The 14,450-nt window shown below is 40.1% G+C and overlaps 1 protein-coding gene across 1 annotated transcript in view; it reads left to right on the forward strand.

Moving 5' to 3' along the window:
- The window catches only part of LOC127580441 (phosphatidylinositol 3-kinase C2 domain-containing subunit gamma-like), a 149,003-nt gene that overhangs the window by 45,484 nt on the left and 89,069 nt on the right, over window positions 1-14,450 (forward strand). Inside the window, 6 exon segments of the mRNA XM_052033916.1 lie at window positions 1,232-1,268; window positions 4,103-4,307; window positions 5,590-5,715; window positions 6,686-6,850; window positions 7,844-7,919; window positions 12,554-12,687. Of these exon segments, the coding sequence (XP_051889876.1) occupies window positions 1,232-1,268; window positions 4,103-4,307; window positions 5,590-5,715; window positions 6,686-6,850; window positions 7,844-7,919; window positions 12,554-12,687 (743 nt within the window).

The following is a 14,450-nucleotide window of genomic DNA, read 5'->3' on the forward strand; positions in this document are numbered from 1 at the left end:
TAGCATAAATATTTTAAAAGGAAGAATTTAAAAATGATTCAAGAAAAGCAGAAGGACATGAAACATTATAGACAAATCCAGATGAAAAGCCAATCCTGAGACAGGTCAGATAAATGGAATGGCCTCCATCTGTAAATGCAAATCCACAGTTACAAATTCAATTCAATTCCTGTGTAGTCATGTGTCAGAATCGAATTCACCCTTGGAAAGCAGAATATTATTTTAAGACAAAGTTTCAGGAAGATTACAGAGTGATAACCTTAATTACTATAAATGAGGATCCTCATGATTTTTACCTTTGTTTCCAACAAGGTAAAAAAACCAAGTTCAAATTCTTTTATTTGATGGTGGCCACAAGAAATGGAGTATTTCTAGTTCCTGGACAGAAAATCAACGGAAGCATACTCTTTGTTTGATTCTTAGGAGGAATATGACTAAAAAGCTCACATCATTTGACTTTTGGGCTCTGGGCTATTCTTCAGTCAGACTAATGTAGTATAGGGGATATAATTCTGCCCAGGGGAAGCTAAGCGTTGTCACCAGGTACAGAATTATGCTGGCACTGGGGTAAATGCCAACTTACATAAAGATTGTTTTTTATAAATCACTTGAGACATTACTGCACCAGTTCCTGCATACATTTTTGCCTGATGCTAAGTGAAGTTGGCATTTAGAATAACAAGAGAACCTGGTGCAGAATGACAAATTAGTCCCTTTGTCCCGTCCTCCAGAGAACCAATCCAGAGTCTCCTTCAGAGGGGGTGATTAACCAAGGAGAAATTCTGAATGCTCCCCACAGAGGGGCAAAAATATTTGTGGTCTGATGGTTAAAAACAAACTAGTTTTACAATCTATGTCCTTCAGTTCTATTCCACAGTTGATATCTTTTATTCCACAGAAGAGTTTACAGAGACAGTGTTTGTGCTTCATGAATTATGATGTTTACCATACTTGATTTATGACATTTTCTGTGACTATATTTTACTGTGTGAATAAACCAGTAGCAAATTAATCTGATCATTTTAAATGATGCATATAAAGTGAAATCTAATTAAAAAGTTGATAAACAGGTCAATTAACTAGACAAAAAAATATTCAGCCAAACATCACGGGTAGTGGTTGAATGAGTTAGTCTAAATTTTTAGCAGCAAAATTCTAAAATAAAAAAACTTTAATTAAATGAAAATGATTTTTCAGTGACTAATTAGATGCTATGTGTTTCCACTTTCAGACTTCATTGCATTCTGTACATTTGTCCAAGCATCAAGGTAAAAACTCAATTTATTGCATGTGTGAACTGGCATCTTACTTACGTTGAGCAGGTCTCAGTGGTTTTAATTGTTCATGAGGTATTGGTGAAGTCAGCACATCAGCATTTATTTCCCATTCTTAGATGCAATGACAGCATCAGGAGCGTCACACAAAGCAGAGATGACAGGTTCCCTTTCCTGAAATGATGTTATAGAGTAACACAGCATGGAAACAGACCTTTTGGCCCAACTCGTCCATGCCAAATATGGTGCCCAACAAGCTAGTCCCATTTACCCACATAAGGCCCATATCCACCTAAACCTTTCCGATCCATATACTTATCCAAATGTCTTTTAAAAGTTGTTATTGTACCTGTCGCAACTACTTCTCTGGCAGCTCATTCCATGTACACACCACCCTCTGCATGAAGATGTTGCCCCTCAGGTCCCTTTTAAATCTTTCCCCTCTCACCTTAAAGCTATGCCCTCAAGTTTTTCGTTCCCCTTCCCTGGCGAAAAAGATTGTGTGTGTTCACCCTATCCATGTCCCTCATCATTTTATACACCTTTATAAAATCAGCTCTCAATCTCCTACACTCCAAGGAATAAAGTCTTAGACTGCTCAACCTCTCCCTATAACTCAGGGCCTCAAGTCCTGGCAGCATCATTGTAAATCTTCTCTGCACTCTTTCCAAGTTACTGATGTTTTTCCGATAACAGGACAACCAAAACTGCACACAATACTCCAGCTGTGCTCCCACTAATGTCTTGTACAACTGCGACAAGCTCCTATATTCAATGCCATGACTGATGAAGGCCAGCCTGCCAAAGGTCTTCTACACCACCCTGTCTACCTGTGATGCCACTTTCAATGAACAATGTGCTTGTACTCCTAGGTCTTTCTGTTTCACAACAACATGTTAATGAATCATTTGGGCTTTCATGTCAATCCCACAGGTTTCATGATGTTGGGTGGAAATAATCGTATTTATTGAGGTTTATTTTGCAACTTGCCACAATGGTATTTGAACTTGTGATCTCTCAGTTGCGGGACTGCCAGGTGTAGTCTTGCTGATGAAGGTAGAGCTGTAGTAACTTAGATTTTCTCTTTTCCTTTCCCTGGCTTCACATCTTTCCTAAGTGACTTAAAACATTGTTCCAGGCTTCTTCAAGGACTTATTCGTCTAGATTTGGCTACAAGGATATACAATCAATTTACCCTTTAATATTTCAATCACCTGGCTTGACACTTCCCAACATCAGTGCAGCTGTGATTAGAAAGTCACCTTTGGGATGCTGCATGTTGAACCTATCATCAGGAAGGAAAAGCAAATATTGCATACAGCATTAAAAACAGAACAAACATAAAAATCAGCATCTGTAAATAGAGGAGGGGAATTAATCCTTCACTTCAATTTGATGTAAAGCATTAACCTGTCAATCTCTCTCACTGGATGTTGGCAAACTTACTGTGTCCTGACACAAATTCCTGGGAAGGAGGTTTGAGGGCATTGGGGGGATTATTAGGATTATTTCATTGTCTTGCTGTTTCTCCTGAAGACTGTTCATTCACATTTGGAAGTAAAGTCAATAATGACAACTTAAAACTTCAGCACATCTTTGTGAAAAACACCTCTAAGCTCATGAAAATCAAAAAAACTACAGATGAAATTTGAAATAAAAACAGAAAATTAGTGGAAAAACTCAGCAGGTCAGGCAGCATCTGTGGAAAGAGAAACAGAATTAATGTTTCAGTCTGGGACCCTTCGTCGGAAAGGTTCTGATGAAGGGTCTCAGGCCTGAAACATTAACTTTATTCTGAATCCTCGTGACAAGAAGACAGTGGTAAAGGGTGACTGTGCAAGGAACTGAGAGGTTAACAGAGGTGTCAGAAAGCTTGGTTGGATCAATTCAGAGATGGAGAAGGAAATGAAGAGGTTTAGGGGAGCAGTTAAAGGTTGCCATGCCAAATGAGAGGTGGAGGGGTGAGAATATGATTGAATGGCTGAGCAGACTCAATGGGTTGAATGGCCTAATTCTGCTCCTATATCTTTCAATATATAGAAGGCCAGAATTGGGGAATGAAATGAATCAAAAGGTGGATTGATTACAAGGGTTAATAGGCAAGTATTAAGGAGGTGGAGGACAAAGTCTTGGGCTACAGTGTGAGCTGCAGTTGCCGGTGTCGATGCCACAGAAACTGATCAATGGTTCAGGAAATAGTTTTGAGTTTTGCACAATTGAAGGTTACAGATATCAAGCTGTTTGGACCAATAAATGCAGAGTCCCAATGGTGATGAGGCAGAATTAGTTGAAAGCCCAAATGACTTCAACATTTGAAAAAAATATGTAAACATTTTGGCAGGGTAATAACAAAACAAATCAAGTTTGAGATATTTGAACCAAATGTTCAATCATCTGTTTAGGACGTTCAGTCTCTGATGCCAACCACTGCAGCCCTTCAGAAAGTGTGAGAACTGATTGCATGCTTTAGTTAGAGCTTACATCACTGGATTAGGAAACCAGAGGCCTGGACTGTTAGTAAGGGGAAGATGAATTCAGATAACACCATGGCAGTTTGTGAACTTGAAATCGGATCAGTAAAAAAATGTCAGATTATCACATAAACAAAAACCTGCTAGTTCACAGTGTTTTTTGGGGAAGGAAGCCTGCTACCGTCATGTGGTCTTTCCTATATGTGACTCCTGTCCCACACTGAAGCTATGAAATGACCAAGCGAGCTTCTCAATTTTATCAAAACGTCAACTAGGAATGGGCAATAAGTACTCACATTTCTAGTGAACTTGCATGTTAGGAATAAATATTTTAAAAATGTCTCTTCTCCATTCCAGGTTTGCTCACCGAAGCGATCAATGCATTGACTGCTGCCATCTCCCACCTTATACACACCTACTGCAACAACTTTGACACTGATTACCAAGTCGTTGATATTGGTGCCACAGAAGCTGTTTCAGTGGCTCAGGCACAGCTGATCACTACAGGTTTCAGCTTCAATATTTATGCTGTGCACGGAATCCCCAGTGCCTGGGCTAGGAGGTGAGCTGGAGCAGTCTATAGTGTTAAAGGAGTTCACTTGTAGCTTCTCGCCTCTAACTTGTAAGGTCATGGGTTCATCCTGCATCAGAGACTTGAGAATACAATCCAGGTTAACTCCCGTGTGTAGTACTGAGGAAGTAGTGTACTATCAAACATGCCATCATTTAGATGCATCTTTTGCTGAAGACCTAACCACCTTCCCAGGGGTGTAAAAGACTTCACAGCATTAAGAAGTATAGGGAGGTTCCCTTTGTTGTCCTGGCCAATATTATCCAGAACCAACATCTTAAAAAAGATTGCCCAGTGATTATCATTGCGACTGATAGGTTATCTATGTGTACATTGGTCACTGTGTTTACCACATCCGAGCAGTAACTGCACTTCAAAAGTGGTTTAATACTACTTTGGAATTTCATGAGATTGTTAAAGGTGCTATGGAACTGTTTGTTTGTTCTTTGCTTTCATCAATTATTTAGGTTTTCAACAATCCTTTCATACTGTCTGACTTTCAATTGCTCACATAATGAAATTGTACCATAATATTCCATTGACTATTCACCATGTAACAGAATTGATTAATCAAAGAGAAGTTAACACAAGCAGAGAAGGTTAAGAGGAGGGATACTGCCTTTCTTGACAATCAAAAACTGCAAATACTGGAAATCAGAAACAAAATCACAAACTGCCGGAAACGCTCAGCAGGTTGGGCAGCATCTGGGGAGAGAGAAAATTAGTTAACATCTCAGATATCTCAGCTGAACTGAAAAGTTACCTCTTTCAAAAAATCTGCAGATGCTGGAAATCTGAAATAAAAACAAAAAGCCCTGGAAATACTCAGCAGGTCAGACAGCATCTGTGGAGAGAGAAACAGTTAATGTTTCAGTTCCATGATCCTTCATCAGAGTTGATGAAGGGACGCAGACTGAAACATTACCCGTTTCTCTTCCCATAGATGCTGCCTGACCTGCTAAATGTTTCCAGCATTTTCTGTTTTTGCCTTCATTCCTGCATTTATATTTATTCCACTCAAAGTCAATCAAAGAATTATCCTATTATTTTCCATTGATATGGAAATAAATAATCTGTGGTTTAATGTGAAATGTGCACAGATACTGTCAACTCTATCAATCTCAATGTAGATTTTCTTTGCTTAATGCACTTGAAGTTCCTGTGACCTTAATATTTCTCATCATTAACTTAATTGACTTACTGCTGATGACAGCTGAACTTTGAGACACGGCCAAATCAAGACTAATGTTTTGTTTTTTTTCTCCTTATGTAGCTATGAGAACTTGTTTGTGTCTTGTTCATTAAAATACGGAGGTAAGAAATTGTGTCCAGAGGTTAAAACGGAGGAAATTTCCATCACAAAACCTTCCCTTTACCACTTGGCCAGATGGAACCAAAGGTAGGTGATACATGTTGAAATCACTGTAACCTTACAGTAGTCAGCCTGACCTCATTATTGCATTCTTCTGAATCTCTTATATTTAAACCCATTTAAAAATTAAGATACGCAGTAACCAAAGTGCAACAGAATCCTCAAAATGAATAATTTACTCCACAGAGAAAAAACCTTTGATGCTGTATTCTGACGCAGAGAGGTTGGCCTCTGAGGTTTGTCCTTTGGTTTGGGTTATGTTTGGCTCTATACTGCACCGAAACTACATTTTCCAGATGGTATCTAAGTTCCAGTTAAATGGACTTCATAAAAAAATTTGGAATTTCATCTTGAGCTATTTCAGGATGTCTTGTCATTATGAATAACAACATTTTGTTTTCCCAGTTTATGAGGGGAGCTTTAAAGCAAAAATAATTTACAAATCCTCACTGCTTGCAACAAAGGCTGCTGGAGATTGTGGGTAGCCAGTTGCGTGCCGTCATAGTTGCCGGGACAACTCCTGGAATTCCTTGTCGAAAAAAACTGAGGGAAGTGGACTTCTCCATATGGATTTCACTCACCACCACCTTCTCAGAAGCAAATAGGAGATAAAAAGCCTCTTCGGTAATAAGTATGGGACAAGAATAAGTTTGGAACAAGAAAGAATTGTTTTTGGATTTGGGCTGAACAAGGTGAGGGGACGTTATTCTAAGGTGATTGGAGGAAGGTATAAAGGGGATGTCAGGGGTAAGGTTTTACACAGAGAATGGTGGGTGCATGGAATGCACTACCTGCAGAGGTTGTGGAGGCAGATACATTAGGGACTTTTAAGAGACTCTTAGATAGACACATGAATGATAGAAAAATAGGGGGCTATGTGGAAGGGAAGGATTCAATACATCTTAGAGCAGGATAAAATATCGGCACAACATTGTGGGCCGAAGGGCCTGTACTGTGCTGTAGTGTTCTATGTTCTAAGGTGCTGTTTCCATTTCAGAATATGCATGCCCATCGAGATTAGACAATTGCCCTGCGAGACAACACTTAGCCTAGTGTTGCATGGATACCGTACTGCCACTGGCAACCATTCTGATGCCAACAAGCTCTCCAAAAATGTTGAAACCTTAGCAAATGCATCCATGGCTCTCTACAGCTCTCAACAGTAAGTTCACAAAGGCAAAGGGTGACAAGTCTCCCTCCATGCACAGTGGTTTACCGTGAATTGCAAGTAAGGTGTTGATTATCATTATATCCTGGTCAGCCAGAAACACATTTCACATTGTCAGAGTTTTCTGGAAGGTGCACTCAGAACATTGCCTGTTCCCATAACAAATCTCCACAGCCTTGTGTAATTTTGCTTCTGACAATAATGACTAATCAATGCTGTGATTTATTTTTGTGTTGCTCAATAAATTGTTTCTTCATATTTAGTACCATAAAAATATCCCAGGGTGGAATTCTATTTCTTTGCCTGAAATATTAGCCATTGCCAAAGTAATTACTCCCTACTTGATTTAATTGCTTCATGGTTAATTATTTTAACTGTCACCATGTCTCAATGATATAATGCCATTGTATTATTTATTGCATCTCCCACATTTTAAGTCATCTGCTCGATGTTTACATGGATGGATAAAGACCCTCTGACCCTTCAACCTCTTGCTTTCCAAGTAAATATCTGCCTCTCTTTTGAATGAATTAATCTGCTTCCAACTGCCCTTTCAGGCAGAAAATTTCCTCTTAGTTGCTCCCAGTCATCACGGCAACTTTGTTGGTAAACTCGATTTAAGCTTGCGAATGAGATTTCTGACAAAGGGAAGCAATTTAAAGAAATTCCCAGCCTAGGTCAAACATATGCAAACACTTCAATGAGTCTGGACTCTCACCAGAGCTTCAATGCATGAGTCAGAGGTCCCGGACTTGTACGTCGCATATAAGTGTTTCATATCTCTGACTCATTCTCCTTTCTGGTGAGAACATGCTCCTGGCTCAAAGCCTTACTGAATTTGCCCCTTGCCTCTGATTAATAAAAAAACAATAATGGAAGTCTCAGCAGTTAAATTGCAAATTTAAATTGGAACATTCACAATTCAAACATGACCCTCATTTATTCAGTACAATTCCTGAAAATGACATGTTCCTCTTTTCAAAACAGAGTATTGGTCCGTAGTACAAAACTGTTGTGTCTTATCCCAGCTGAAGCCAGCCAAGCAGACACTTTAATCTTACAGGTAAGCAATGATGCAATAAGGATCATAAAATATCAAGTTGTAACATTGCTGGATAATATAATGCAATGTTGCTAGGCGACTAGAATTGAAAAGTACCTTGTCACAATGGGATTATTGAAGCTTCCTTTGTACTTTCTGTAATGACTGCATTTCAGAGGAATGGGCAGTGCAGAAGTGCTCTTAAATGATTAAATAACAACCAGGCTTTATTTGAGCTGCTTCTATATTTTGAATGTTTTGGCATCTTGACTGCATTGATTGACTGATGATCAGCCAAATTGGTGAGAGGCCATATTACTAAATACTCGCTGATAAGATGATTGAATATTGTACTGCTGTAACAATTCATTAACATCTAGCTATCTGGGAGGCAGCTGAGTGTAAGCCTATGTTCAGGAGCCAAAACAGTATGTGCTTGAGTTTAGTTTTGGATCATTGAAAATTGCCAGTATGCTGGCTCAGTTTATCAATCCTCCCAGGACCAATAACAAAGTGGACACCCTGACAACATGTAACTCAGTGGAAAAGAACTGTCATTGAGAATAGTTGCTAGAGTAGCAAGAGAATGGACATCTGTGACAGTGTGGACAAACAGTCAGAAACAAATCAACAGACCCACCAGATTGCCATGGGGACAGGTGTCTCATAACAACTGAACCACGAAGGGTCAGATGAATATTGACACAAAGTAAATGAGAAAAAATATCTGAGGGCCCCGTTAGGTATTCTCTTGCTCCTTTCAGTCGTAGTGGTCTCGAATAGTAGCCCAACTTTTTTTTACATACTACTAAAACAGTGGTGATTACCTATGCTATCCATGAAGTGTCCGAATGAAAATGCAGTTTATTATGGACAATTTTCAATATTCATCCAAATTATCCCAATATTCAAATTATGAATTTCATTATAGCCTCATTTTGGAGAAGGTTGTAAACTCTATGCTTTGGGAGTATAAGAACAGAAGAAAGCTGTTCAGTCTCTCAAGCCTGCTTTTCTATTCTGTTAAACTATAGACAACCTATTTCTGGAGTTGCAGATGGTGGAAAATACTCAATAAGGACATCAGAAATAGGAGCAGGAGGAGGCCATCTGGCCCGTCAAGCCTGCTCCACCATTCAATAAGACCATGGCTGATCTTGCTGTAGACTCAACTCCACCTACCTGTCTTTTTCCCATAACCCTTAATTCCCCTACAATGCAAAAATCTATCTAACTGTGTCTTAAATATATTTAATGAGGTCGCCTCTACTGCTTCCCTGGGCAGAGAATTCCACAGATTCACTACTCTCTGGGAAAAGCAGTTCCTCGTCATCTCTGTCCTGAATCTTGAGGCTATGTCCCCTAGTTCTAGTCTCACCTGCCAGTGGAAACAACTTTCCTGCCTCAATTTTATCTATCCTTTCCATAATTTTATATGTTTCTAAGATCCCCTACCATTCTTCTGAATTCCAGCGAGTACAGTCCCAGGCGACTCAATCTCTCCTCATAGCCTAACCCCCTCATCTCCGGAATCAACCTGGTGAACCTCCTCTGCACCACCTGCAAACTCAGTAAATCCTTCCTCAAGTAAGGAGACCAGAACTGCATGCAGTACTCCAGGTACTACCTCACCAGTACCATGTACAGTTGCAGCATAGCCTCCCTGGTCTTAAATTCAATCCCTTGAGTGATGAAGGCCAACATTCCATCTGCCTTCTAGATAACCTGTTGCACCTGCTAACCAACCTTTTGCGATTCATGCACAAGCACTCCCAAGTCCCTCTGCACAATGGCATGCTGCAATCCTTCACCATTTAAGTTATGATCCGATCTTCTATCTTTCCTTCCAAAGTGGATGATCTCGCATTTACCAACACTGTACTCCATCTGCCAGACCCTTGCCCACTCACTTAACCAATCTATATCTCAATGCGGTAACATTTGGCCATTTGGCAGCAAAACACAGTGGGTGCTGAACTCAGTCTGATTTATTGAATGAGGTTTATAGTGGGAAGGCCTTGATGTCATTTTCCCTATCAATATTATGGAGTCACAGTCATAACAGGCCCTTTGGCCCATTGAATCTTGCTGACCACCAACAACTCATTTACACTAATCCTACATTAATCCCTTTTCTATTCACCCCACATTCTGTTTTGAATTTTTAGCTAATCTGGTATCAACAGTAAATCAGTTTTGCTATTTGCATCCAGCATGAAAGATAGATGACGAAGTCCACTTCATCCATTTGAGTCATCCTTCCATAGGGGTTGAAAGCCACTCCCAACCTGCATGGGCACAGTCTCTATGTTTTATACTAACCCCTGTCTCTTTAAATATTGGGTACAACTTCTCAATTGACCAGAAGTGTAAAATGGGTGCTAGCAGCCCACCCATCCATTATGCATCCATCCAATAAATTAAGCAGAGCGATGAATGTTTGATACTCGACTGTTTGTGTTATATTCCCAGTGGGATTAAAGATTCCTTTGTATGTTATGTCACAGAGTCACACAGCACAGAAACAGGCCCTTCAGCCCAACTGGTCCATGCCAACCAAGATTCCCATCTAAGCTAGTCCCATTTACTCGTGTTTGGCCCATATCCCTCTGAACTTTTCCCATTTCTGTACCTGTCCAAGTAGATTTTAAATGGTGTTAATGAACCTTCCTCAACCACTTCCTCTGGCAGCTCATTCCACATGTGTTTCCACTGAACACAGTAGAGATAAGACCAGATGTAAACCCAGGACAAACAGCACAGTGCCACAGCAAGTAAAGATGCAACCTCACAGTTCTAGCAACCCAGGTTCAATTGTAACTTCTGGTGCTCTCTGTGTGGAGTTGCACGTTCTCCCTGTGATTTCATGGGTTTCCTCAGGGTGCTTCAGTTTCCTCCCACATTCCAAAGATGTGCAAGTTGGTAGCTTTGTGAATTGTACTGACTGTGAAGGAGAGTGGTAAAATATGGGAGGACTGTGCAGATAATAAAATGGGATTAGTGTAAATCGGTGCTTGATGGTCAACATGGACTCGCTGGGCTGAAGGGCCTGCTTCCATGTTGTATGAGTCTATGACTCTATCATGAAGAAATTCTTCCTGGCATATGTTATTTTGTCCTAGAATCATAGAGTCATCGCTTAACTGGAGATATTCCTTTATTTAATCTGGCGTTGGCTCAGAGCTTCAGTTTCAACATCAATTTTAATTCCGTGTTGTGATAAATCAGAATGTAGTTGTGGCCAAGGCGAGGTCCCAGCAGTGAGAGCCATCAAGAAATGTGCCAATGTGTAAGTGAGTTTCTTACTCCAAGAATCTCTTAATCAATCACCCTTACTATAATTATTCTTCTCACTTTGCCACAGCTGTTGTTAAAGAATGATTGTAACACTACTTTAAAAAAAAACCTGGTAATGCACCAAACTTTCTGTTATGTCAAGCTGCAACATCTATGCAGCTTCTGGGTTAGTTCTTGGATTGGGTGAGGGGTTGCTGAGTGAAACGGATGGAAATGTCAGTTAGGGTCTCCAATCTCAACATTCAAAATATCAAGGTATTGAGCTTCCAAAATGGGATTTATTCCCATGTCTTAATTTTTACCTTTGCCCCTCTCCCAATCTGTACTCACAGTCAAGGCTTCAGTGCAAGAGGGGAGATTGCACCTGTGAAAACCATGCCCAGCGAGCAGTCAATGCTAGCTGAAGACAGCAAGGCAAGTGTATTCTGTGCCTTACTCAGAAAAATGAGTGGTCAGTTTTGTAGCAGCGTTCCAAAATAAATCAATTAAGTAGCATACAGCTTGCCCTGTCCAAACCTTAATGAAGTCGATCAGATTGTGAACACTCCTGTAGTTAAGTTCCTATTCAGCAAAGGCATTAAAATTCCTGTTTGCAAAACAATTCAATATCTTGGCTATGCTCTCAGGTTTAATAAAGTTAAGTGAGCACAAGGGCACATGGTAATCAGTAGACTTTTCAACAGGATTGGGAGACAGAGCCTGTTATTCATATAGCAGATGTAATGGAGGACATGTGTGTGTGTGATAGATCAGTATAAATGTTCCTTTGGTTTTTCCACTGGGAAGAAAATAACAAACCCAAACTGGAAATTAGGCAGCTGAGTTACAAGAAAAGATGATATACCTGTGGAGGCAAAATAAAATATTTCTCCTCTGAAATGTCCATGTTTCTGCTTTATGTACCTATTCTTTTAATACCTCTTTCAGCAATAATCTAATAACTTTATGAATACTGTAATCAACTTCACATTACTCCTTGATAACACCGTATTTCAATCTCCTCTCATCTGGTGCTTCATTTAAGATTGCAGGTACAATAATTTATGGATCAAGGGAAATAAAACACCCATGCCCAACTTATCTATTCCTTCCATGATTCTGCATACCTCTGCCAAATCCACCAGCAGGTTTCCCAGGTTGAAGGAGCCAGTACTGTGTAAATCAGCCACCACTTCCTTTTCTGCATCTTAAAGTGCTTCACACAATGAATAACTGAAATGAACTGATTGTTCTGCACACATTTGTACACCTAATAGTTTATTTATCTGATCTATTTTTTGCAGTGAATTCCAAGAAGATTTGGTTTGGTAAAACTGTGCCCAGTGCACTAAGTGCAACTTATTTTATTTTAATTGCAGATAGATTTCCCAGACACTCACCTAGTCAAGTTTTCTCGGCCTGTTCCTGCAGCATGCAGCCAGTATGTCAATGATATAGATGAGGTGTCCAGAAAACAGATTGCAGACATCCAGCAAAAACATTCCTTACTTTTGTAAGTACTTTCTATGTGTGAGAAACACCCTTTTGGTGTACGTTTGGAAACTGATTGTAATGGCTTAACCATGATGTGATAGCTGTGATGCTCTTTCAGGTATTGAACAAAAAGGCACTAAGAGTGTTGGAGAACAGAGATACATGGGCTTAAAATTAGAAAAAATACTTTTCAATGAAGGTTATATGGATAAAGCAAAAGAATTGACCAATAAAATCTGGATTTAAAACCATACAAGCAAAGAGTTTAGAATAACTTTTTATAAGTCAGTAGGCATACCACAGAAGTAATGCAGTTTGATGATCTTCTTGGGGAAGGTGACAAAACCTTTGCAACCATAGACTGCAGATTCAATAAAATGATAGCAGAAATAATAGCAGTGAGCAGAGACGTGAGGTAATGGGCCCATTTTTACTCAACCCTGGAGGCTATCAGGAGACTACACATGATTTTTTTAAAATCATGCAAGGTGAAAGAAGAATTTCAAAAGTGAAGGATTGCTGGACTGGGAGTCAGGCCAAGGAATGTGGTCAATAATTGCCGCAGGAATTTGTTAGATGTGGGATGATTTGCCAAAGAAGGTAATTGAGAAAGAAACCATTGCACCCATCGAATACCAGTTTATCAGCTTTTGATGAAGAAAAAGATGCAGGCTAATGAAATTTATTTTCATATGCCCTAGTAAGTATGTATTTGGACTCCCTTTAGTTGTAATTCTGGGCATTATAGTTCAGGTTAAACCTGCACTCCAAAACTACACTGTACAGTGTAATTCCAAACAGAGCTACTGTGCTGTAACTTATAATTGTATTAGTTATGTGATTGCCAATGCATCCAGATAATTACATATTCACCCAGGGCAGCTTTTGTTCCAAGTTTTAACTCACAGTCCTAGTAGTAAGATACTCCATCAGTGATAACAACACATAGGATTGTCCAGCGCTTGATCGCAGAGTTAAAATCTCTGGGAAATGATTGTGCACATTCTGTCCAACACCGTTCAGGGTATGATCCTGGATTCATCTCACTTGGAGGTTTCAGGACTGCATATTCAAAAGTTCACTCCACAAAATGGCTTCAGGATGTACTTCATTATAGCAAAATCTTCCAGTTGTGAAACATGAGAAATCGAGCAAGGCACAGAGGGACATGGAATTAATGCAGGCAAGTGGGATTAGTACAGATAGGCCCGATGCGGTGGGCCGAAGGGCCTGTTTCTATGCTGTACGACTCTATGAACTGCCTGTAAGTCAATAACAGCTTCATCCTTCAGGCTCCCCGCACCAGCTCTGCACTAAACCAACACCAGACACACCCCACCATCACTACTCCACCATAACTTCAGTTTGAAGGTTACCGCGTTGCAGATCAGTTCCCAAAACAATATGGTCCAAGGGCTAACAAAAATAACTGGGAGTTATATCATCCAGTGAAATCACATCAGGGGCACAAGGTAATTCTTATCAGGAAGTGCCCAGTTGAATTTCCAGACCTGCGCTGAACAACCTGAAAATCATGGAGACACAAGAGACTGCAGATGCTGGAATCTGGAGCAACACACAAACTGCTGCAAGAATTCAGTGAGACAGGAGGCATCTGTGGAGGCAAAGGGATGATCAGAGTTTTGAGTCAAGAGCGTGCATCAGGACTAAGAGTGTAGAGGGAAGATCGGCAGCATATGGAAGTGAGAGGGAGGGGTGAGGCAGAGGCTGGAGGTGATAGGTGGAACCAGATGAGATGTTGGGCGGACGGAACAAGGTGGG

Source organism: Pristis pectinata, chromosome 19, assembly GCF_009764475.1.
Source record: "Pristis pectinata isolate sPriPec2 chromosome 19, sPriPec2.1.pri, whole genome shotgun sequence".
Lineage (NCBI taxonomy): Eukaryota > Metazoa > Chordata > Chondrichthyes > Rhinopristiformes > Pristidae > Pristis > Pristis pectinata.